The 25,908-nt window shown below is 37.8% G+C and overlaps 3 protein-coding genes across 3 annotated transcripts; 1 reads left to right on the top strand and 2 right to left on the bottom strand.

Annotated features, from left to right (window-relative positions):
• The first annotated feature begins 3,930 nt into the window (after positions 1–3,930).
• Positions 3,931–10,165, top strand: LOC141910850 (NAD-dependent protein deacetylase sirtuin-2-like). The gene is made up of 15 exons (XM_074801704.1): positions 3,931–4,020; positions 5,117–5,167; positions 5,377–5,404; positions 5,493–5,663; positions 6,178–6,284; positions 6,374–6,430; positions 6,631–6,699; positions 6,821–6,944; positions 7,282–7,341; positions 7,676–7,731; positions 8,260–8,336; positions 8,553–8,607; positions 8,928–8,995; positions 9,077–9,143; positions 9,238–10,165. The coding sequence occupies exons 2-15, from the start codon at positions 5,117–5,119 to the stop codon at positions 9,349–9,351; spliced, it is 1,104 nt and encodes a 367-aa protein (XP_074657805.1). The 5' UTR covers positions 3,931–4,020; the 3' UTR covers positions 9,352–10,165.
• A 916-nt stretch (positions 10,166–11,081) lies between these two features.
• Positions 11,082–14,429, bottom strand: LOC141898291 (NPC intracellular cholesterol transporter 2 homolog a-like). The gene is made up of 4 exons (XM_074784138.1): positions 14,272–14,429; positions 13,068–13,184; positions 12,164–12,342; positions 11,082–11,677 (listed from the first exon to the last, which is right to left on the bottom strand). Exons 1-4 carry the CDS (start codon positions 14,348–14,350, stop codon positions 11,591–11,593), a joined length of 462 nt encoding a protein of 153 aa, XP_074640239.1. The 5' UTR covers positions 14,351–14,429; the 3' UTR covers positions 11,082–11,590.
• Positions 14,430–14,795: 366 nt separating this feature from the next.
• LOC141898281 (sorting nexin-6-like) lies at positions 14,796–24,229 on the bottom strand. The gene is made up of 14 exons (XM_074784127.1): positions 24,131–24,229; positions 23,992–24,039; positions 22,918–23,022; positions 22,293–22,403; positions 21,843–21,964; positions 21,290–21,413; positions 20,918–21,019; positions 20,102–20,207; positions 19,940–20,015; positions 19,675–19,714; positions 19,386–19,568; positions 19,023–19,086; positions 18,551–18,636; positions 14,796–18,255 (listed from the first exon to the last, which is right to left on the bottom strand). Exons 1-14 carry the CDS (start codon positions 24,134–24,136, stop codon positions 18,202–18,204), a joined length of 1,227 nt encoding a protein of 408 aa, XP_074640228.1. The 5' UTR covers positions 24,137–24,229; the 3' UTR covers positions 14,796–18,201.
• Between the last annotated feature and the right edge of the window lie 1,679 nt (positions 24,230–25,908).

Here is a 25,908-nt window from a genome sequence, read left to right as displayed (position 1 = left end):
ATTCTGCAGTTGCCAGTTACCAGGTTCTTGCCAATTGCAGCTCTGTTGTTGAGAAGGCGGCGCAGGCATTTGCCAGTACTCGTTGTTGCCGCCGTTCGACCAGTTACAGTCGTTATTCGCTTGCTGTTGCCATTGGTTACATTCTGCGGCAGTCGCCGACGGAGCCAAGCCCCAGTTACACTCCCCGGCCGGCGGAATCGGGGCCGGATAGTTATTACCGGGGTGCTGGCCGAGCCCCGGCGCGTTTTGGTGATACATTTGGTTCGAACTGATTTCGACTTGCGGATTATACACCATCGATTGTATCGGTTGGTTAATGTTCGACGTGTACTGATGAGTCATGAGGTGGGTCGGCTGTTGCGGAGGTTGCGGTTGGATGCCGGCGGCCGGGGGAATATTTTGATTCGCGTGCGTGTGGTAGACGATCTTCATGTCGGGCTGCGACACGGGTATCGGAACCGGGTGATGAACGACGTAACTCTCCGGCACCGTCTGAATCATCGGACCAGCCGGTTGGAAATAACCTGAAAACATACATAAAAAATTATTTCAAAAGCTTCAAATACAGTTGAACCATAATCCAAGTCAATCTAATCTAGATTACGAAGTATCCACTGGGTCCCGAATTATAGATTCTTGAACTTAGGCAATGAATTTACATGATGCAAGAACAAGTCAACATTTTGAATTACAGTATAATGCTATAACCCTTTCAAGGTGCGGTGTATAAATCGGTGATGGAATTAGCTAGTACACCACATCGCAGATTGATTTTACTAGTAATTAGTTTTTATCTCTATTGAGTGCTGCCAAACATACTGAAATATTAGAAAGTGACTAACAATATACCGCACCATTGTAGACACCCTAAGTAAATCTGTATGCCCATTATGCAATGCACTGGGGTGGAATTTTTTAGAATTCTATAATCATATCCAATGCTATCAAGTATAAATTAGTCAGCACTGAAAGGGTTTTAAACCCGTTGATGTTTAGAAATCATATACATTCTGTAGGGTAGAAAAAATAACAGATGGTAAAAACCGACTTACCATGTTGATAGTAAGGACTATTACAGGTAGCAAATGCACTCTGGTATGTTCGTGGATAGGTGAGTATAGTCGATGGCTGTTGCATCGAATAATTACCGATACTGCCCATCCCGTTGATCGTAAGTCTCTGGCAGTGAGTTTCGCTGGGCACGACTCCCGTCGCCGCCGCTCCGTGCGTGTATGGATACAGCCCCGGCGGCGCCACTGGTGGCGCGTTCGGCGCCGTTGAATTATTGACGAGCGACGAGTGCGATCCGGAAACGGTCGAACAAGGCGTTACTCGAGCGACGTTCGTCGTCGTTTCCGTCGTCAACGACGTCGTCTCCCGTTGCTGCTGCTGTTGCTGCGCGACGACCGGACTCTTCGTGACGCCGCATTTCAGCGTGTCGTTGACCGTGTTGCGCGAACTCGAAGTCACCGTCGACCGTTCGACCAGTTTCTTATTCGACCACTTGATCGTATTCTGTTCGCCTCGTCGCACGAGCGCGCCGTTCTTGCGCACTTGCTGCGTCACCCAGTGGCCCTTGATGCTGTCCTTCGTCGTGATCTTCGTCACCTTGTAGACGTCGGGCACCGATTTCTCGACGGTCGTGTGCATCGTTTGAATGACGTTTTCCGACGCGACTTCGATCACTTCGCGCGACACGGTCGACACGCTGCTGCTGCTGCTGCTGCTGCTGCTGCTGCTCGTGCACGTACAATTCGCCGACGACTTGTTTTCGATTTCGCGCTGATGTTTCGCGACAATCTGCGACGGATGCTTCGTCGATGGCAGGTACTTCTCGCGGCGGAAATCGATGTCTTTACTCGCCGTTAAAATCGCCTGCGCGTTCAAGCTTGCGATCCGGCGCTCATGCGTCCAAACGCCCGGCTGCTTGTCGAACGTTTTAATGAAATGCTTGTCGATCGTTTGTCCGCACGGCAACAAACTCTTCAACTCCCTCGATCGCTTCAGTCGCTGCGTTTTCGTCGGCTTCAAGCGTTTAACCGGCGATTTTGCCGCCGTCTTCGCGTCATTCTTCAAATTCTCCTTTTTCACTTTCACCGTTGACAAATTGAGATTTCTCGGTTTATTACTCGTATTACTACTATTATCGTTTTCTCTCTTCTGCGGCGAAGCGTCCCTGCTCTTCGACGGCTTCGTCTTCGCCGGCGACATGTAGAGAAGATTCATCATCGCCGTCGCGTTCAGACTCGCCTCGCGTTTCACGCGCGATTTCTTCGGCTTGAGATTTTTATACTTGCGCGACAATTTCTTCGCCTGCATTTTCTTCGCCGCGTCGTCGTTGTTCTTACAATCCGATCCGTTCTTTGAGTCGCTCTCTTTTGTTGTCGATTCTTTTTTGCTTTTAATTTTTTTCGTGTCTAACTTCGCCAAACGTATGACGCTTTTACAGATTTCCTTGAAACAATCCTCCAACTGGCTTTCGCGTTTGATGCCTTTTTTCTTCGGAGACTTTTCCGCGTTACACCCCTTCTTGACGGCGCTTCGTGACCGAACATTCTTTCCCGGTTTCAGCGGCGAATTCAGCTCTGTTTTGATAGAAGCAGTCTCACTGTTTGATTGTCTTTTCACGGCAGGTTTCTTCCAATTGCTTACATTATGGCCGATGTTTTGCTTGCTTTTTACGCCCTCGTCTTTCGACGGCTTACACGATTTATCGTCGTCTTCGGAGACGACAATTTTTCGTAATTTGTTCGACGGCGATTGCGACCGCGAGCCGGTACGGCCTCTTTTCAACGGAGTAGCCGTCGTCTGCGACTTCAAAGCCTTGAATCCGAGATTCCCGATATCGTATTCCGAATAATCGGTATATATCGGTGAATCGTAGATACTTCGTCCGGATTCGCTGTAGGTGACCACTCGGTCTGATGCTTGTCGGCTGCCGATGTTATGCCTAGTTTTGTAGTCAACTTTTGTTTTTTTCTTTTTCGTGGTATTGCCATTTTTCACGTCATTCAGACTTCTCGCATTCGGTTTCATCTGTAAACGGAAAGAAATGTTTTATAAGTTTTCGCGGGAAATGGGTACCGGAATTGAAACAATAGGAAGACGTGATCAAATAAAAACTCAAATTTCGTCCCAGTTTCGACAATCTAAATCCTCAAACTGCATTTTTCAACGCACTGTCGGTTATAACAAACTGATTTTCTGGTCGCTTGTGGTCTTTCTGAGGTTCCACTGTATAATTGCAAATTTCCCAAATATGATGGAAAATAGAGTGCCGAAATTGAAAACTAGGTTTTTTCGTCATAATTTGACTGCATTAGTAGTTTGAATTCAATCATTGGCTACTAATGCCAATGATATTCATTAACTCCCTGTGATGTAAATTTAGTGGAGCCTAACCTGACCGTAACCCACAGCTGTCTACGACTAACGATACGTGGATTTGCGAGACGAGAGGTAGCAACTTCTCTCGGATAGTCACAGGGAAGTAAAAAGGCAAAAGTGCGGACAATGTTTGCTTACTTAAAACCGAAGTATTTTGCAAATAGAAGCATAGATATTTGACAAAGAAATATCTTTTAATAGTCAATCGACGCAAGTTTCGCCATTTTTGACGAATATCAGCACCGGCCGGTGCTGCCATCTGTAAACAAAAATCGATATTCTTTTCGGGTCGGGGTCACATATTTTAACGTTTTCGTTCGCAAAAATCGAGGCTACAGGCGCAGATTCTTCGATACACGTAATCATTAATTACCTCAATAGTTTAACTGGCCTTAAACCGGCTTCAGAAGCTACAGCTTTTGGGAAATTCCGAGAAACATCGTGATATTTCTTGGGTTTTTAGCGCGGAGGAGGAGGCCGCCATCTTTGATATAATTCCGCTAATCTGATTGGTCTAAAGTTTTGCGCAGCGCCATCTGGTAGGGCAAAAAATAAACATCAGCTGTCATTTCACCACAAGAATACTCAGAAAACGAATAATCTGCAAAATCTCGGTTTATTGAACTCAAAACGGTAACGCAATTGTCATGGTTATTACCATGAGAAGGCTTGAATTTAGATAAAGATGATTTTGTACCCTCCAGCAACTTGCCTCCTCATGGACGTCAATAATATGTTTCTCTTTTTTTATTGATTTTACATATGTTACTTACATGCTTACATCTAATACATATTATACGTTTAGTTAGTTACCTAATCGTTGGTGGTAAGCTTTTTATAATCGGATGTGGTTTGTGATAATATCCGATCGTGCAACTAAACCACAGTCAGGTTACTGAATAATTAACGTTAGGCCTACGTTTTCTCATATTTGCTAAGACACCATTCAATCATATCATATAAGGCAGGCTATGTCAAAAACAAACTTTTTTCAACTTTGGTGCGCTGTTTAGAAAGGAAAACAAACAGCATATGACGTGAAATATCGATTAATGCTAGGCCTACTACAGCAGAGAGAGAGAGAAATGAGAGGGTGGGTGGAGCGGTCGATGCAGTATCTCACGTTTGCAGTCTGAATTGATGTACCGATTATGATTCCCTTACAATGACTGGAAAAACAACAATGTCAATGGCTATCTAACGGCGATTAGTAGTACCGTACCGGTACCCATTTCACACTCTAGGAAAAACTGGCGCCCTGTGTGGACGGTCACAGTATAGAATCCAGTAGGCCTATATGGCCCAAGTCAGTCATCTAATTGTATGGGGCAATGACCAGGGAGCTTCCACCTTCATAGCATACGACATCCAATAGGCCTACTGTGGCTGTAAAGATGGCCTAGCTAAAGCTTCTTTGCTTAAGAATAGCCTTTACAGCCATATGCGGTGTTCTTATATTCTCTTGGATGACCCCTCACTGCCCAGGTAACGACAATATACCCAGAGGGTTGAAAGTTCTTGAATGATTTTTTTTGTCAATCTGCTCATGTTGAAAGATTTTAGGCTGAATGCATCTGTAGTACCTGCCCACCTGTCGAGTGCATACCACCAAGAATATTGTCTTATCCTTGCGATTCAAATTTGATATGTTTCTTCAATAAGTAAGGCCATAGAACTCGTGGTCATTTTTGCGAATTGATTTTCATATTTTCTTTCTATTTCTGTTCAGATGGCTGAAGCAAATAAAACACCACCAGAGCAAGAAGTTCCTGAAGATGAGGTAGGCAATTTGAGATCCTAAAACGGATTACCGATATTAAGCTATTTCTGAATAAGCTGTTTGAAAACTAGCCTACATTATTTGTTTCACTTATGTTAACTTGTTTATGGTTATGGTTAACTTAACCTGAATTGTAAGGAAACAAAAAAAACTGAATCAGGGCCATTAAAGATTATGTAAAAGTATATCTTTTTTTTTGTAAACTACAGGATACTGATGAAAAAAGTGATTCTATAGGTAGGTCTAACACCATAGAAATGAACTTACTGGTAACTGTGTCAGTAAAACCCAGGTCTAATGAAAATTATAAAAACCGTTTTTTAAGCTGCAATGTTGGCATCTCTGATGCAAAGGCATACATTGAGTGGTGCAGAAGAAGAAAAATCTAAACCTAAACAACTGCTGGAAGAAGTGACGTTCAAAGGCGTGAGTAAATATATCAAAGATGGTTGCTGTAAGAACATAATCGTGATGACCGGAGCAGGGATATCTACGTGTAAGTACGGCATTTTAGTAGCCTGACATGTTTTATAGCTATGTATGCTGATTATACGCTTAATATGATGGCGAAGTGTCGGCTTGCATACATACTTTATGAATTGGTCACCTTGGGTTTAAACATTGGTGATGAACTTATTTTAACTCTTTTTTAAATTGTCAGACTTCAGAACTGTGGAACTTGGTTCTCTTGTATATTTTTATATTACTGAATAAAACAATTGTCAGGGCCCACTTGAATTAATTTTTAATCTTTTTGAATTTTCTTTGCAAAATCATTTTTCAAGACATTCTGGGGGGAACATTTGAATTTTGAAGGGGGTGGACCAGTCCATGTCCCTAAATCCGCTCTTGATATGGTCTGGTGCAGTAAATGGCTGTTAAAAAAGATCGAGTGTATAGCTTTGAGCTATAACAGTTACATTTAGAGGCACCGTCTTAAAACCATTAGGTTCAAATTCCTCCAGAAGGTGCATGAATTACCTGACCTGAAATGAATTTTTCTATTATAGCTGCTGGTATTCCTGACTTTCGAAGTCCTGGATCTGGTTTATATCACAATTTAGAAAAGTACGACCTGCCTAATCCTCAAGCGATTTTTGATATAGGGTTTTTCAAAGTAAGGCTTCCCTTTCATCAACTCTCCATACTCGGGTCAGTTGAAGCAAGCACCACTGTTAATATCCATTTGCACATTGTATTTTGTAGGAGAATCCTGAACCATTTTTCATGCTTGCTAAAAACCTTTGGCCGGGCGTATTTAAGGTTTTTATACTTTTTATTACCTTTTATTGCATATTTGACAATATTACACTACTTCGTAGCTATGCACCAAAACACTTATGTAAATTATAGATATAACTTCGATTTTTAACTACTGGTAGTCAGTATGTGGAAAATATTGCTAGAAATAATGTACCTATGTCGCGAAAGAAGAGCCTAACAACACAGATTTTTAATTTCAGCCTACACCCTGTCATTACTTTATTCGTTTGTTGCACGAGAAAGGAATGCTTTTGAGGACATTCACACAGGTAAATATTCACGTATCTTTGTATTGAATATTGAAAAAACTGTTGGCCTATCCTGATCCCACTTTTAAAACATGGTTTAACTGAACTCATGAACTTAACTGATATTATCTGCACCTTATAGAATATCGACACACTCGAACGTGTAGCCGGAATACCGGGGGATGAAATTGTCGAAGCCCATGGAACATTCCATACATCTCATTGTCTGGGCTGTCGAAAGGAATATTCACAGGATTGGATGAAAGGTAGTGTTAAACTTTTGTATAGTAACAGTTTTAAGTCGTTTTGGTTCTTGGGGCTCAGTTTTCAAGATTTAATTTTGAATCTAGAGTACAAATGCCTGGTAATCGAAAATTAACTCATGTGACTATAGAGTTAAATCCTACTGAATAAACTCAGAAGTGTGTGCAGTTCAAGTTTTACATAGAAAATTTGTTACAAATGGCAACCTTCTTTAATCGCCAATTTCTTCACAGCAATCCTAATTTGCATCATGAAACTAGGTGGTGACCATTAGCAATGAATCAAAAGATGTGAACAGTATACTTTGTTACAACGATTTTCTACTATTTTGTCCCTCAGAGCAGATATTTACCGGTGGGGTTCCGAAATGTACTGATTGTGAAGGACTAGTTAAACCAGGTAATTATAACTTTATTTTATACAACACACGATTTTAAATAGTGAAGTTTTATCTTCTGGTGATACTCAAGTCAACCAGATGAATAGCAAGAAAATATTCTTTATATCCTTTAGACAAAAAATTATTTTGTAGTACAGTATAAGCTTAACTCATTTAATTCGTATTTTCACCTTATTTTGGACTAGAATTACAGTCCCCACTAGGTTATTTCTATTAGGATGAGAGCACATAATTCAGATTTCGTTTAATTCGGACAAAATTTTCCAGTTCCAGGTGATCCAAATGAAGTGAGACTGCACATTCATATTTCACTATGTTCTATTGTGGTTTCAGATATTGTATTCTTTGGTGAGGCACTTCCAAATCGCTTCTTTGAATGTGCAAAATCGGTATGTTCAACTTCAGTTGTAAATCTCCCGGATTAATTTTATGGTCTGTTGACCCCACAGCGGGCTATTGCGTTCACTTTTCATTCAGCTGTAATTGGAATCCAGTTATTTTAAGAAGTCTTGAAGCAGCTTCAATGGATTGTCTTGATATTTGGTTAATGCATGTATCTACACTAAACACATCTGCAGCCTGAAAATTGGCCTGGTCAGAATCAAGATGGCTGTCTGGTGGTCATTATTAGTCTCTGAAATCATCACTTTTGACACATTTTTGAAGTTTCAATTGGAAATGTTTGATGATTTGAGGATGTTTGAAGTTTCAATTACTTTTCTTGGTGTTTCATACGTATATGTGCGGTAATTTCCTTTGGCCTATCATGGTAAAAAAAATTGTGTCTTATTCTGTACACAAAAAGGTCATTTGTGGCCTGAATTCTGAGACCTGTAGTGTCAAGCATTTCACCAAATGGGCGCCCTACTCGTTTCCATTACCACTCGTTTCCGTTACCACTCATTTTCTTAATATAGGATTTTGAAAAGTGTGATTTGCTGATTATTATGGGTTCATCATTAGTTGTACAGCCATTTGCCTCGATGGTTAACAGGTAAGGTTACAGGCTGGGGTCAAAACCCAAATGTTTGATTTGTCTCATTTAAACTTTTTCATACAGTTTCATACCACCAACATATTTGAGAGAATGTTTTTGTGGATGAGAGCTTATGATTTTAAGATCTTGGGCTGAATGCATCTGTAAACCTGTCCATCTACTGAGTGTGATTACCGCCAAAGTTTATAGAAATTTATGGTTGCTGTTTTCCAGAGTTCCAGAAACAACGCCTCGCTTGTATATCAATTTAGAGAACAATGATAGTGGGGTAAGTTGACTATATCTAGTAGACGCAGTTGAACGGTTTTGGGTTGAGATTTTACTGTTTTCCCCATGATTATGTGTAACTTACAATGAATTTGTTCTTGTGTTGCATTTAGGTTATATACCCATATACATTATGTTTGATTTCCTTATAAAAGTTAAGCCTTAACTTGATCTAACTCTTACCCTGGATGAAACTTAATTTTTCAAAAACATTTTATTTAACAACTGCAGAACTGTGTCCCAAAATATCAATTGTTTTCAGTCATTAAGTGGATGAGGCGGTCAATAAATGTTGAATATATCCTTGGTTTATTATTATAGGGTGATCCATTTATGGTAATGCTTGGCTTGAGTTCAGGATTTCAATTCGAAGCTGAAGATAACTATAGGTAAATCCATATACGATATTCAAAATGCAAAATACTGATCAATGCATTGTGCTGTGTCTATACAAAACATTCTATTTCTAGGGATGTATTCTGGCAGGGAACCTGCGACGATGGTGTTCAGGCACTTGCAGACTTAGTTGCTTGGGGGGTAAGTCGGTGTTTATCTACGTATAAGCAATGACTTCTCTTAAATCGACAGTCAATTATTCTAAACTTCTTGCGTTTGCTGTGCATTATTGTAGGACGAGTTGAAAAAACTAGTCGAGGAAGAACACAAGAAAATAGACGCTACGAGTGGGTCAACGACTAGTCTTAAAAAGAAGAGTACAGTTAGTCCGAAAAAGAAACAACTGTAAAAAGAAATTTATCTGCAACGTTATAACTCTTAGGTATGCATACCAGACAACATAGTTCTGACTTTTTCGGAAAGATGCCAATACTTTTGCCCGTTGGTTCGGCTGGTGCACCAGGTCATGGCTCATTGCATTTGCGATGCTGTCGCATTCTTATGGTGGTCAGAATTTTGTAATGATATTTCTAGTTATTTTCATCAAGGAAATATCTGGAAACATCATAATAAATAAGGCCCGATCAAAAATAGATTGTTTTATTTGATCTAAATTGCTTTTTAACTTTTTGACTTGGGGACCCCAGCACACTGCAATGCAACTACGCTCGCAGCAAAAGGGTTAGAGAAATACCATGGATTATAGACTATGATCCACATACAAAATTTTAACTAACGTGTTAATAGCGTCTCCCTTATAAGTCAAATCTAGGTCCGCGTGGAGAACTTGATAGACGAGATATAAGGTTTTATTGTGTAATAAATATTGCTATATCTCGTTTGCTTTTGTTGGTATGGGCTTACTGTTTATTATAGTCCTATAATTTATGTCAAAGTCCTATAATTCATGTCAAGTGCAATAATGATGAAAAATACAAGAATATAACATCCTGTTTCGTTTATGTTTGTTTTGGAAATGGGAAAGCATTATTAATACATGTATAAGTCTGAAAGTAGGATATTTTAGTATTCAGTGAAAATTATAAAACCCCCTGAAACTGATTTGATTATTTACACGCAAAACATTTTCATGATTTACAAGAGGATTGATTTTTCTTTTCTTGAATTAAACAAAATTAATGGTATTTTAACTGCTTCTACATAATGTACTTCAATTGAAATATATTTTTATACATTGAAAAATATAAAAGGTTTTTTTTTAAATTAAGTCTTAATTCTGTTCTGGTGAGGATTTAGTCAACTAAAATTCCATTTCAAGAGACTGCTAGCATTTCAACATCACATCACATGGATTTTTCATCACGTATGCATGCATTGGGTATCAAGCAAAATATATTACTTCAGTACTACGCTATACTGGCAGCAATGCATTTTATTTTGTACTTTAGTTTAACTGGATCGGTTGAATCTTTACTTCATCAAATCTTGATCCTCTAAACAAAGTGGAGATTTAGCTTATTGTTATAATACTCCGGGCTGCAGAACCTCTGAAAAGTGCTATCAGCAACAAATTGAATTCAGTAACATTTCATAGAAATATGGTACATGTGTAGAAAATGTTCAAATTAATCAGTAATCAACAGTAAGACCCTCTGTAACATCTTCCATATTTCTGTTCGAATCAAACAATCAAATGGGTATTTCTCCTTACAAAATAGTTACAAATACTGAAAATCAGGAGCAGTCAGCAGCTCTGATAATAAGTTTTAGTAATTTAATGTCTATGGCGCCCTTGCCACTTAAGAGTTTGACACATTTTTCTATTGGTATTATTACCCCTAGCCTGTTGTAACTCTAGCACTAACCAGTCATCCCTCGCAGTGAGGACCAAGCAACTACTAGGCACTGGAGTTACCATCAAACCAGGTACCCATTTACTCCTGGGTGGAGACACAATGAGGATAACCATGTGAGACCATCACCACTCATCTAAGAAGACTGTTGTTTCAATGTATGACTGGAGGCATCCTAAACCCTGTCGCCATCGTTATCCGTGTAACAGAATAGTCCCATATAGCCAGTAAAATGAGGACAACTACCAATCTATGAAACCCAAGTAGATTTTATTTCTATAAATCGTGGTACAAAATTTGTATATGATAAATAATTGTAGCATCATATACAAAGTCGAACATCTAATAAGAAATAGAGCAGAAGAAAATCTAATCGGGTTACTCCACAGTTGACCATTCGTAAAGTACATACAAAATATAACCCATTTGAACCTCCATTTTATGCATTATATGTGCATGGACAGACAATGACGAACTCTGATTTATGAACTTTACGCATGGCCCCAATGACTGAATTGACATTGGTGGGCTTTCAACATTCAAAGTTCTCTTACTAAATTCCAATTGGGCAAGTCAATAATAATATATCTTATCTTGTTAGTCAGCAAGAGGATAAGACACATGATGTCTCTAAAGTTCATGCAAGTACTGATAACGGTATTCCTGTTAATGTTCTCGATTAGGTATAAGTCATATTTCTTCTGTACAGTGTGTATTAAAAACAATTATTCCGATGATGTACATGTTATCACAGACATTTTGGTCCGTATAAACTTATTGAAGTTCTACCGGGAACTCAATACAAACAATTTCTTCGTTGTCACTGGCTTGCTCTAATTCCCATTTCACAACAGCTTTCACCTGCAGAAAAATTGAACAAGTATTAATTAGAATAACAGTACACATAATATCTATAACCTGCTAAATAAGTCAGTCTACTGATTTGGCAGTAAGGTCAGTCTACTGCAGTTTAATCCAGATTCTGATCTTATACGGACATTATTCCGCGACGATCAATCTATATAAATAGATACCAGTATGCCCGGTATGTAAAATATGACGGTTAATCTCGATTTCTAGTGAATGATTTCATCAATCACATGTACTTCACCGCCTAGACTACCTGATACTGATATCTCTAATTGAAGTAGTTTTCATCAAAAATGTGATATCAAAAATAATCAAAGATGAACTAGACATTATTCTGATTTTGAGAGAGTAGTTTGATATTTTCGGGAGTAGTTGAACTCTTTAAAGAGTTTGCTATTCTCAAATAGTATAGTCCTATAATTCAGGTCCGCACGTAATCTTCACTGGCCAAATGTACTTAGAACATGTAATACTTACCGAAGGATATTTAGACGAGACGAGAATACCCGTCGTATAAGAATATGAAGCCGACGGTTTTAACGGGCACACTAATCCTGACTGGGTGCATCCATCAGTGTGTACACCAGGCCACGGAATCGGTATACCACCGATAAGACCATGAACGACAACAGTAACACCACTTATGGGAGAAGCATCTAGCAAAAAAAAAAAGTTTTACAATTATACTGGTCAAGTGGATACAATAATTCAGGGTATCTTTACGCCATATCAGTAATGAATCGTAAAATAGGGGCCACGTCTAAAGGCCACAAGCGGGTCCCACCCTCGATGTAAGCTTATTTTGAATACACCTAAAAAGACACAATTTCAGTGCGATGAGTATCAAATTTGCAGATTTAAACGAACTCTGTCATGACGAAAAGGACAATTTCAACGAGAAGGCAGGGCTCGGATCGCGATACCCCCTTACACCCGGCCCTGACGAATAAACTAAGGTTTATCTAGTTAATGAACTTCATGGTCCTCTGACATCGGAACAAACGCCGCGCGTCACGGCCATTAATTGTTTAGACTGGCGGGAAAATAAATCGCGCGGCCGCGGCAAGCTCAGTGGCAATATGACTGACGAGTAATTGATAAGCTTGCCAATCCCTGCCAGCAGGCGGAACAATGGGATTACGAATTACGGGCCAGTCACGTTTCCAATCGTTTCTAAGAAAAGGGACCGTGGATACGGCTACGATATACGAATTATCCGAAGCAAGTTAAAGGGAATTACGAAGGTAAACCAAAAATCTGGACCTTTCATTAGGTAGTTATTCGAATTAACCGATGATGAATTAAAAGCGAGGTTGACTGTATGCTCATCGTGAAACTAAGATTGATTTCCACCACGAAAGATAATTCATCCCGTACTTACTTTTAACCATAAAATCGATGGTGATACTTTCATTCGTTCCTTTTTTGAGTATGCATGGGTTGTCAGTCGGTTTGCAGCCACTGATAATTACATCCTTCACAGCTCCGATTTTAGAACCTGTTATATCGTAGAACATAAACAGTTATTACCTGTAACCAAAGGGCTTGAGCCTTCTAACCTAACGAGACGAGTTGGAAACTTGAGCATGCAGGGCTCGATCTAAGCACATGTCCAATTCGGCAATTGCCCGGGACAAATATATTCACATTAGGGCAAGTAGGTTATCATTATCACTTGTCTACCGGGGTAATGCATTTTTATGTCTCACAGTATGGTCCATGGAAAAAATAAACAGCTTTTATAATTGAAAGGGCTCGGAGCATCTCAAAATTTCAATAATTGTGTCAATTAGAAAAGGCTTGTCTAATTTCCCTTTCTAACCTGTCTGTCACACATGCTCTTCGTGCGACGTTTTGGTCCGTAATTTCGTTAATAATCGGTTGATCTGTAAATATTATGCATCAATTTGTTCATTAAGGAATTTGCATTCAGAAATAAATCATGAACTGGCAGAAATTTGTTTGTGTTTTCTTCTATCAGCGATAGTTTACCTAGCATACGCTCGCGTAATGCCGAAAAACGGCTTTTATGGCCCGTCACGTGGCGTCACCTACTGTATTTTGATATGCTAATGAGCAGGTGATGACGTCACTGTAACGTTTCCGAGCGTCCGCGGAGCGGATTTTTCAGCATTACGCGAGCGTATGCTGAGTAAACTATCGCTCATAAATGAAAACAAAAACAACTTAAGTGAAAATTGTTGTTTATTTCTGAATGCAAATTCCTCACTGAACAAATTGATGCGTAATAAAGGTAGATAAACCGATTATTAACGAAATAACGGACCAAAACGTCGCACGGAGAGTAGGTGTGACAGACAGTAACCACCCTTTGATTAGACACATTCCTAAAGCTGAACTAGGCCTACTCTACTGATTTTTTAGAGAGACCACAGACAGATGAGTTCTCTTTTTTAAATACTGACTTGACAACTACGTCACCCAGCACACTTAAAAACAAGTTAGAATATCATGTCATTGATTGATGTGTCGTCGACGTGATGATTGATCTTATTATTACGAATTTATTTAATTCCCTCTTCTGTGCCGTGCCCGTGACTAAAATCGCATATAAAAATACTTACCACAGTCTTTGTATACAGCACTAACTGTCGATGTTATAGATAATAACGATAACAAAAAGAAAATTGCCGAATTCATCATTGTATCGGACTGCTGCAGGCGGACCGACAGGTTCACGAAATATATGAATGAGAATGGCACTTTGTATCGTATGATTGATCATGTGACAATCATGTGAGGTGTAATAAAGTTATTTTGAATTGAATATTTGCATATCTTTGGGTTCGAATGCTAATTTATTTTTTTCTCATTTCTAGAAATACGATCTAATTCGTATAATATCCCACCAAATTTAATATTGGGTTTAAATTGTGTACCAATATTGTGTTGTCTTAAGATGCTACAATGTACTCACTGTAAAAATGATTAAAACATTGTACGTTCTATTTCTAGTATTAACCTCGCCCTGCTGCTTTATGGACCTTAAAAGATTTCATGCACAGTTTCCAGAGCAGTATCCCCATCCAGTAAAAACAAAATCAAATATAGGTTTGAAAAAAGAAAATAACACAAGTGAAAATTTACAATAATATCATTTATCAATTATATTTCATGAATTTTTAAGAGCCTGGACACAAGTGATACCAATAGTTTTACATAAACATGGATGGCTAATTTTCAAATACTCCCAAACTACAGAACAAAGTGAAAAAAAACTCTATATAGATAAAATATTCACCGTAGAGCCTCTTGGATTCATCAAAAGTATCCAAAAATTACATCACTGCGATAAGCTACAAAAATAGGTAGGCCTACATGTCAAAAAATATTGCGCAACTGTGGAAAACTAAAATTGTTGAACAGTCATTCTTGTGTTGAAATTTCAGATATCTATTTTTTGGTGTACTGGTAGGCCTACTTGTTCCATTTTCAGTTCTAGCACATTTCATAATGTTTATCATTAATCATGATGAAAAAACAGAAAAATAACCTGAATGTCTGAAACAATCATTCAAATTCAATACGGTCACCTCAGTGCCAGAAAAAAAAACTTTAACCCCAAAAAGTTTACTCAAAATATCAATTTAGGTTTTAGATACCTTATGTTTTCAAGTAATTAGCAAAAATCCAAACTAAACCTTTTTCATGGGCCTAACATTTATAATCCAAGCAAAGAAAGTACATACAGAACATGTATTCTAATCGTTAGGCCTACTACCTATTCGAAGTGAAGATTTGTAGATGTTTTTTTTTTGCGAAAAGAAGAAATCTTACATTGTTGCGTGGTGACGTGAAATGGCAGTACGTATACAAGATATCACATAACCACAAACATTTAGCACCATAATATATTGCGCAAAAAAAAGAAGATAGGAATGATTCGAATGTTTTACTGCAATATCATTCAATTTTGTATAAAGCTACGATTTAAAAGTTATTATATACAGGCAGAATCATGAGTTACCGGTACTAAGTAACGAGAAAGTGTACAAGCATATTAGAAAACTGTACCCAGTGCGTCTAAAAGAATAAGGTTTTAAGTGTTCATATAGACACTAGCACGTAAATTCTACTGATTGTTTTCCGCTTGTGATTTCTGCGTTGAAGCATCATTCATTACGATGAAAGTTTTCGTGCTATCTTTTCAACTGAACATAGCTCCAGGGGCAGATTTAGGGGGTGGTCTAGGTGGTGGCTTTGCATCGAGGTCGCCCTTTTTGCCAAGACAGTTATTGTATAAACTTACATATCTGACTTTCATCCTCTCGAAAATTGCATCTTTTAGAATGGATTTCTTCAAAAATATCTAACCCTCGATGAAGGTACCCCGCTAGTGGCCCTTGACATAGCTGCATTAACCTGCTTTAACAAAATGCCTTCTCTGGACCCCGGCCTTCCAATCTACCTATATCCGCCTCTGGGCTCATTCCAATAATTTTTCTAAATATTCATCTATCTATAGAAATAACGGTCTCTTGTGGATCGATTGAAAACTGTCGAATGGTTTTTAAGTTCTGGGCACAGATCTACACTGTAATAGCAACTGTAATTGGCATACAGAAAATTAAACATCCCTAAGCTAAATTTAATGATGAAACTGTCTGATACCTAGACAAGAAATGACACCGCACACCCTAAGAGACTAGGCACAAAGAAAACCCATTCATATGTCTGAATTCTAACAACAAATTTCTAGTTTTAAAACTTTGTTGTTTAGAACTGACCCTCATTATACGTTCACAATATAACAATACATGTATATCAATTAGTTAAACATGACAACCTAGGCTGTAGTTACGCTAAAACTGCACATTTATCCACCAGTTCCACAGTTTCGAGATAGATTTTTGACTGTATAGTTAAAACTAATTCATTTCCAATGTTTTTTAAACCCTTCTCTTTAAGGAGTGCAGCTATTCACAAAGCACAGAATAATATGAGGACCCAGACTTGGCTAAAATAAAATGATACCTCGTTTCTCCATATCGGCCGGGCCACTTATATAAACTGTAATAAAATTTGTAATCAGTTCATTTCTATTATAGCTGCCGGGTCTGTTATCTTTTAGCTTGACCATGATTTTTTTAAAAAGTAATGTACACAGTCAACTTTAAAGCTCAGCAGAAATGAGAAACAAGGTACGATCTGTTTAAGCCTTTGCTCTACTTGACTTTCTCACCAATGATTACTATATTCTGGTGCACAAGTAGCTCCATAATACTACAAGTTAGGAGAGTGTTTGTAACATTAGCTATTCATCATGATGTCATGTATGATTCCGAACTAGAGATGCTCAAGTACATGTACTTAACTATCAATTTCGGAATAACGATATCTTGGATAACGATAATTTGTGTCCATTGCAAGCAGTATACAAAAATAAAACAGATTGAACCTAACCACAGCCTATGCAGTCGCATATCGGTCTAATATAAACGTCTTATTCACATAGGATTCTATAACAGACAAGTATATTTATAATAATAATAATAATTATAATTATATTTCAAATAAGTAAAATATACAAAACAATATTTCATTTCATTCGTTCCATTTACAGATTTTCATTTTTATAGAATTTTCCCCCATTAAATTCTCAATCGAATATACATTATTTACAAAGTAGTACTTCACCAGGACAGTCTATACGTAATAATTACAATGCGTTATTAGATTTTTTTTCCAATATAAAAGATACAGGTGGAGCGTCGTCAGCAAAATTCGAATAATGGCTAAGATGTAACGCACAGTGGAACCTCATTACAACAAACTCAACTCGAGTATCATGCCAGAACTTATCTATCAAATATCGCAAAATAGATCTGATTTTAACTCAGGTAGGGTTTACCAAACTGATACTCAATGATTGGATAAAACTGTAAAATGTAACCTTACTGCGCCAGAGCTTCTTGAGATTTGAAGGGGAAAAAATAAATTGATTCCATCAGTATTAGTATTGCCATTTTTGTGTTGTAGCGTTGGTAGCAGACACATTTTGACTGCAACGCAATGACAAAAGTGCTTTAACAATCAATGATAGGCCTACTTAGATTATTAATATCAGTTTCAGGTTCTACAAAGTTTGTAGTAATGTTGTTCCACTTTTTAGATTGAAAAAAAAATAATATTCAGATTATGTTTAAATTATCAGTTAAAATCAATGGTCAACTGAGTTAGAGGTGATGTCCAATCCATTCATGATATTTGAAAGACTTAACTGAAATATATGTGAAATAGAAATTATCTAAATATTTGGATTATCTAGTAAAACATGATTAATACTTCGATAATTCATCCATTTTTTTTCAATAATGATAACAAAAATAGAAGCAAGCGCCTAAGTTTAACAACAAAGTCGACCATGGAATTTCTGTTAGTCGAAACTCTGCTCGTATACAACAGTTCATCCACGCTGCGATTTTTTCCCAGTCGTCTCAAAGTGATCACAAATTCCAGTCCACGAATTATTTTCATCGCCGCGGTTGGTTCATTCATAAATCCTCTTTTATGGAAGCAATGCAATTGCGAAGCAGTTGTACTTGAGCCTAGAAAAAGTACAGACATGAATTTAATTCAGGGCTTCCATCTTCTTCAAAGCGCTATCAGAGACTAGTTTTAATGATTTCAGGAATATCTCATTGAACATGTTAAAATTAATCAGCAACGAATGGTCACACCTTTTCAGTAGCAACTTCCTTACATATCAAAAAAAATCAAATTATTATTTTTCAGACCAAAAGCAGTTAGGAATTTTCATTTCCCATGTCTGCTGAAGTAAAATACTGAAAATCTCATTTCATGATATGTTTCCTGTTACGCAAAATAAGCAAGATTCTTTACCTTGGCATGTCTAAGTTCTAATTCTACTAGATCAGCCATATTCTTCTTGAAGTGTTGGATTCGTCTGGCTTTGAAATCTTGTAATTCTAAAAGATCAAAGAGAATGGTAATTCAATAATGGTCATTGTCTTATTACTGGGTAAAAATCAAAAACCCTCCTTATGCAGTAAATTTAGGCATATTCTTCTACTACAAACTAGACAAAAATTTCTAATTGCCTGAGTTTTTAAAGGAGCTTTGGGGATTTTGTTCAAATTAAAGGAGTTTCAAGCACCGTTAAAAGCATTTTCTGTTAAGGAGGTTGTAAGGAATCAAGGGACCCTGGCATATGTTGAGTGAAAATCACAATTTTGACTGAATGGTATACATGTACTTTTATGTCTACTCACAGCTTAAATACATGCTAAATAATGGCAACAAAAGTGCAACAAGAGATCACCCGCGATATAGGTGTTAAGAAACTAGGCCTCACCTTGACGTGCAGTCTCAGATATATGCTCGAATTTTTCACAACTAATTTGTTGAGCATTCTCAGCCTATTCAAGAAAAATAAATACGCAAAATTAAACAACAATGAACAAATGTAATTGATGCTCAAAAGTGAGTATCATTAATTGCCAGTAATACTCAGAATTCAGACCTGAATTCCCTGATATTTCATTTTGGGGTTGATATCACCACAAATAGGAATAATTTTTTGATACAACAAACTCTTAATTTCTATTGAAATAATTAAGATTTTGAGTATTTCCGACGAATTGAGCTCTTCAAATAGAAGAGAACAAATACAGTAGTGAGGTCTGCAAGCCATTTACGCTAAATCAGCGTGACATACCGCTTGTACATCTTTGTTCTTAGTTCTAGCCTTGTCCAAGGCCTTGTTAGCGTTTTCGTAATCGGCCAACGATCTAGTACGGCGATACAGTAAATCTTTGGCGGCAGCAGAATCTCGCATGTAATATCGTAATGTATCCGACAATTTCAAGTCTTCGTCAGATGCGACTCTGCCCTCTAATTTCTACAAAACAACAATTTAATCAAATATCTTTCTCTATTTCAAAACAGCTCAGCCAGTCTTATCATTATTGTTAAAATTGGTAACTTCATTTAGTTTTCATACTTACACGAGCTTTTTCGAAGCATTCTGCAAGTTTACTAAACAATCTGTAGGAAGAAATACGTGTAAATTATGGTGAGTATAGGATTATCAAAATAAAATGTAAACGTCAAAATGTATACATGTAATTTAAAAATACATGGTGAAAAATATTTGCTACACTTAGAAAGTGGATATTGATCTCCGTGCGATCCCTTTCGTACTAGTGAATTTGTGTCAAAAACCTTCAAAATGTTTTCAAGGACGGCTTAAGGATCAGCAAAACCACTCACTTATCTAATTCGGTATTTTCTAATGTAGCTAACTGCACGAAACCTGACGATATTTTTATGTATGTGTCAGCAACACCTTGAAACGAGAAGAGCAACAATATTACAATATTTTCATTTTCATGAATTTAAGAAAATAAAACAACCACTTTAGCCAGTACTTACATTTATGAGCTCTTGTCATTCGATCTGATTTCATAGTACTGTCTTTTATTTTATTGTAGTATTCTATCAAAAAGCCTTTCTCGCGTTCGAAGAATTCATCAACGTCCTACGAAGAGAATGATCATTTTCAATTATCTGGAATGTTTATCATAAATCTTAGCCTAATAGGGCCTCCTTTTTGTTGCCTCAATCAAAATAACAAAGGCAACACCTATCAATAATGCAAGATTAAATACAGCAAGGAATGGAAAGGCTTGGCTTATCAACTACCTACGGTAGAGTAACATGAATTCATACTTTCTACAAGATACGGTAAGTAAAATTTCCTTTAATGGTCTCAAGATAAATACTACACAATTTTGTATGGTTTATTTTGCCAGAGAGTGAAATTACTAAATTTTTCTTCCTAGGTTCCCAGCCAGATTTAATGATTTATTGTATTTCAGCCAGATATTGAATAGTTTCATTTTTCAACATTTTGGTACATGAAAGGAAAACAAGAAAAGCGGGTTCATATCAAGTAGGCCTGCATTCTTCTTATCATTTTCAATCAAACTTCTAGCTATCCCTAACAATTCAAAATTGTTAATCCCTTAAATCGAATTTAATGAAACTTAGGTGACACTCGTCTATTGTAGGACCTGTCTTTCCAAACTACAACATACCGTCCGTACATTGAGGACATTGAATGTGTCGGTGGGGAAATGGCAAAATGGAAACAATCATTTGAATGGGAATAATTCACACTTATAAAGAAAAACGCAGAGCCTACTAGGATTTCACGCAAACTTACGCACAACATGGGTGACTACGTACAGATACCTTTTGAGATGATAACAACACCTCATCAGCTGATTTTGTGACGCTTTTGAAAAATCCAGTCAGCTTTTCCTTTTTGTTCTTTCCTCTGACGCTCAACTGAAATAGAAGAAAACGTTAAATAAAAGAGAGTAATCTTCAATAATCTTTCTATTCTATTTATTCCATCTTTCTTCTTTATTAGCCAACTACAAACGTATAATCGAGGTGTACTATGGATATGGATTATCAGCGATTAAAAACTATTTCATATATTTACGATTTTTCACAAATGTGTTACCCCCTAAACTAAAATCATCGTATTTAGCCCTGGCCCCAATAACCCTATATATCTACTGTTTAATCTACATTAGGGAAAACAGTACATACTTCTTGATCGTATTCCAAAAATACTTTGAAATTCATGTCATTCCTGAGCACTGGATGAGCGGCTAAACGTTGTAGGAAAACTTCATGCATGGCGACAGTCTTCTTGAAAGTGGCCAAATATTCACTGTAGAAAGAAAGAGCGCAATAATGAGTGAAGCGAATGTTTAAACTAAATATCCACTAATATTCATATTCAGGGCCTCATAATCTACCAAGATTTAAAGACCCTTCGTCAAGTACCATCAACGTTTAATATACAACATTCACGATAGGAAGCAGAAGTAAATCAGGGTCCTTACATATCAATCATTCCTGGATATAAGGTCAAAGGAGTTCAAGTAATTTAAAATCTCGAGGAAGCTCTTGCACTAATTTCATATCCCTATTACACTAGACTCCTAAATCAGTACTGTACTAAGTAAACCGTTAATTCAGGGGGCTTGTAAGCAATTTTCCTTTACACTGGGATTTCAAGGAAATAAATATTCATGGAAATGAAAAACCAGGATCCGATTTTCAAGAACGAATGATATCATTATCGTATCAAACTTACGCCTCTAATTCCTGTTTCATCTTTGTAAATTCCTCTTTTGTCATGGTTCCTTCTCCTTCGCCTAACTTCTGTAGCTTCTCCCGAGATGCATCGAAATCTGGACGGGGAGGGGCTGGCGGAATCTGAAATGTCGAAATAACGTTAACTACGCTGTGAATTGAGCTAGCACAGATAGGTAAAAACAATGAATCACTGAAAATAAAAATTTCTAATCATCAACGTTAGATTATCAGGATCCAGTGGCTCTACTTGACTCTAGTGGGTTCAAACATTGGAGGAAAACCACCAATTTTAGAGCCAACTTTAACTGAATGACATGAGGAACTCGGACCAGGGTCCAGTTTTATGAAAAAGTTCAAGCATAAATCTATTAAGTCTGAATTGTTGTCCTCGTTATTGTCCAACGTGAAGTAGTCTCGAGTTAGTTCGCGTAAATTTCATTAAACTCACTATGATACCGGCGTAGTCTTCGTTTTCTTCATAACGATCATGCAACCACGTAAACTCTTCATGTTGGCGCACCACCGAGAAATCGGGCTCGCGGAATTTCGCCAAAGTCGTCTAAAAACAAGTGCACAACATTCGAAAACATTTGAACGATCACAAAAAGCATATAACAGTATTCTTCCAATGTGTGATTTTAAGTGGCAAGGAGGTGGGGTTCCGGAAGAATTCCGATGCTGCCGAGCAAAGGCTCAGAGACAGACATGCATGGAAAACATACCTTGCGAAGAATAACCAGGTAACTGGGGGCAGTATGAATCAGTACAATACTCGGTTATCGGTAATTGGAATTAGAAGTTACCCCTTTCAGTGCGTCTACACTGTACTGCGGTATATAAATTGGTGATGGACTACACAAGTACACCGCATTGTATCGAAGTGACTAACTAACTAACTAATAAGTAACTAACAATACACTGCACTATAGTGGTATGCCCGTTATTCAACACTGTCACACTGTGGAGGAATTTCGTTAAATTTTCTAACTATCTCCAGCATCTCTTACGGTACTAATTAGTCAAGTGTTGAAATAGTAATGCAATACACTATCGAGGATGAAGAATTCGCTTACCTTCGTGTGTACGGTAAATTTCACTTTATCACGTTCACTCAGAGCATCGGAGATGTCGACCATCAACGATGAATCTTGCGTGAGATCCACTGTTTCTGAACGTGTCTAGGAGAGAAAGCAGATTGTTCGACCGACTTCAAGAGAGCATATTATTACATCATTGCAGTTCGAAATATGAAATCAGTTTAAGTCAGATAGGCTACAAGGGAATTGGCACAAATGTCAGTGACCTCAGTAGCTCAGTGCATCCACTATCAGTGCTGGGTGACAAGAGTGGGTTCAAGTCCTGTTGGCTGCTTATAGTGTGCGGGCAACACTTCAAAGGCCGTCCCGTCGTGAGGTTAAATGAATAATCCAATAGGGTTAGTCCCGGGAAACCAAGATCCAAGCGACGTTAAGCCAAAAACAAATGTCACTTTTAAACGTTCTAGCACATGCACATTCACAGATATAAACATGTCATTTTTTCGATTCAAATCTATAAAATCAAAGAAGCTTTCCATGACCAACTGGAGTAAAACTAGCCTCAATGTTGGCGGGTACGGATAGGCATGAAGTCGGAATACTAACGATAGTATGGATTCGCCAACAATAGGAAAACAGCTAGATGCTCAACTGATAGGCTAATAGTAATCGGCATATTACTCGGATTGAATGAATATTAGAGCATGTAATGCGATATTACGCCAGGGTATGACTGCAGTTTAGGTGTCCCTAATGGTTATGTACCTTACCTTACCATAACACTATTCTTGGAGCAACTGCAGTTTAGGTGTCCCTATTGGTTATGTACCTAACCTGTCCTAACCTAACCATAACACTATTCTGACACTAGCGCCACACAGTGGAAAGGTGACCTAAACTGCAGTTAGACCGAATAGAATAGATATCGCAGTCGTACAGATCAGACCCTTAACTCAGTAAAACAAGTTTGTCCTACCCTGTCCTGACCACAGTACAAACCTCTGTCCTCTCTGGCAAAACAACTCGACTTGTGGCTGTGCTGTGGATTGGTGAACAAGATTTGAACACTCTAGTCTTTAAGTTTCGTTTTATTAACTTGCATATGCCTACCTTTTCATTGTGATCATCTGCCATCAGATCTGGGCTTTCTACTCCGTCCTACAGTAAAGAATGTATAAATCTATGAGGCACGAAACTGATGAAAATCGAAAAATATTTTGACAGAAACAGGAAAAGTTTGTACACCCACCATCATGGCTGCTGCCAGTTGATCATGTGACCTATTCTTGCAAAGGAACTATAAGCTTAATTTCAACACTTTACGTAAGCGTTATCAGACCTGGACACCTAAATTAGTGATTTCAAAAGAATTATTCAATTTAGGGATGTGGAATTAGTATCAAAACTTGAAATCTATGCATTTTAGACTGACCGTCACAGGAGATTAAATTGCAAAATGGCGCCGCCCATGTAGAACCCGGAAGTGAAAATCGCCGCGCTGAATTTATTTTTTGTTTTCCTTAATCATGGAGTTTGGTGTTAGGTCAGTATGTCATTGAGATAATTATATATTGGTTGTTAGAATTTTGAACGTATGTTTGTCTGATCGTTGTACAAATGTGCGAATCTACTATCCATGCTATCCTTTAAACTTTTTCAGTAGTGCTGCCTAATTATTTGTCCAGTCGTTGTTACGGTTCCTGGAACGACGGCTAGGAAATCGACTACCTAATTATCACCCTCTGCCGGGGCCTTACTTGTCATAATTAGTAGGTAGGCTAGTGCTGGAGATAACTTGAAAATGTTTAAAGAACCCCACCCGGGTGGGTGTGTTGAATAAGGGAGCATCTCAAAATTTCAATAGTTCTGTCAATTAGAATAACTGTCTAATTGGTTTTACCCCCCACCCTTCCTTTGATTAGACGCATGCCAAAGTTTGAACTATTGATTTTCTAATGAAAGACCACAGACAAAGATAAAACATTCTCACAAATGTATTTCGATCACAACTTTCAATTGAAAAATAAATTAGCAAAATTACAAGTGGAAACCTATTAAACTCTAATAGACTTTTTTAAACAAAATCAAATATATCTAAAATACCAACAGAGCATACCCCACAATGTATCTACACCGCCCTTTGGTGTATTGTTAGTTACTAGACCCAACTGTAGGTAGGAGCTGCCATCTTTCATTAGAGATAAAATCTATTTACCCGGTACTAATTACATTCAATTCCCAGTAAGTATATCATTGTTAAATTTGCTGATATGAAATATAGCATTTTGGTTGATTTCTTAGTATTATGCTTTGATGCTTGAAATCATACTAGTCTATAGTTTTGATAAATACCGTCTGGAGTTTGGTGACTATAGATACATAATGTAGGAAAAAATGGCCAAGGAAAAAATGGCCAGGAAAAAATGGCCAGGAAAAAATGGCCAAGGAAAGAATGGCCAAGGTATTTGCCTAGGATAATGGCCAAGGAAAAAATGGCCACGGAAAAAAGGCAATTTTTTCCTTTCACCGTCGCTACATACCTACTAGGCTAAGTCTGATACCTACTTGAACTTACCCATAGGCATACCTTTTAGAAATGAAGAAGAACTACTATACGGTAGAATCTGCTTGTTGGCTATCTAGCTTTCAGGCTCTAGTTAATAGACTACCCTACTATCCCTATGTCATACTGCCACTGAGATGGAATCTTCGAATGAATTCTCTTGCATAAATTTTTTATTTTTCTCATTCAAGAATAATGATGATTCCCGAAATAATCAGTAGAAGAACAAATTGTCTCACAGCCGGAAGAAGTGGAATAAACATTAAACGTATGGTGACTAGCTTATTTCAGCGAAATGTTTCATCAAAATCGAATAAGAAAATCCACAAACAGCCAGCTGAAATACACCAGATCAAGGCATGGAACACGGAATCTCTTCGTCTTCATGGAAAACTTCTCGGCAGGGTATCTACATACAACGCATCTAAAGCTAAATCGAAAGGCGTTAAGATCAATTCTAAATC

Source organism: Tubulanus polymorphus, chromosome 1, assembly GCF_964204645.1.
Source record: "Tubulanus polymorphus chromosome 1, tnTubPoly1.2, whole genome shotgun sequence".
In the NCBI taxonomy this organism is placed as follows: Eukaryota; Metazoa; Nemertea; class Palaeonemertea; order Tubulaniformes; family Tubulanidae; genus Tubulanus; species Tubulanus polymorphus.
Note: the sequence above shows the minus strand (reverse complement) of the source record. Positions and strands in the feature narration are given on the sequence as shown.

Bases quoted from the DNA above. Each gene is read 5' to 3' on its own strand.
- LOC141910850 (XM_074801704.1), top strand. From the start codon at position 5,117: ATGGCTGAAGCAAATAAAACACCACCAGAGCAAGAAGTTCCTGAAGAT. The intron at 5,168-5,376 runs GTAGGCAATTTG...TGTAAACTACAG, and splicing joins AAGAAGTTCCTGAAGATGAG to GATACTGATGAAAAAAGTGA. The intron at 6,945-7,281 runs GTAGTGTTAAAC...TTTGTCCCTCAG, and splicing joins TTCACAGGATTGGATGAAAG to AGCAGATATTTACCGGTGGG.
- LOC141898291 (XM_074784138.1), bottom strand. From the start codon at position 14,350: ATGATGAATTCGGCAATTTTCTTTTTGTTATCGTTATTATCTATAACA. The intron at 12,343-13,067 runs GTAAGTACGGGA...TTTTTTTGCTAG, and splicing joins CATCGATTTTATGGTTAAAA to ATGCTTCTCCCATAAGTGGT. The intron at 11,678-12,163 runs GTAAGTATTACA...ATTTTTCTGCAG, and splicing joins TCTCGTCTAAATATCCTTCG to GTGAAAGCTGTTGTGAAATG.
- LOC141898281 (XM_074784127.1), bottom strand. The intron at 22,404-22,917 runs GTAAGCGAATTC...ACTTGTTTTTAG, and splicing joins AATTTACCGTACACACGAAG to ACGACTTTGGCGAAATTCCG. The intron at 19,087-19,385 runs GTATGTCACGCT...TTTCTTGAATAG, and splicing joins AGAACAAAGATGTACAAGCG to GCTGAGAATGCTCAACAAAT.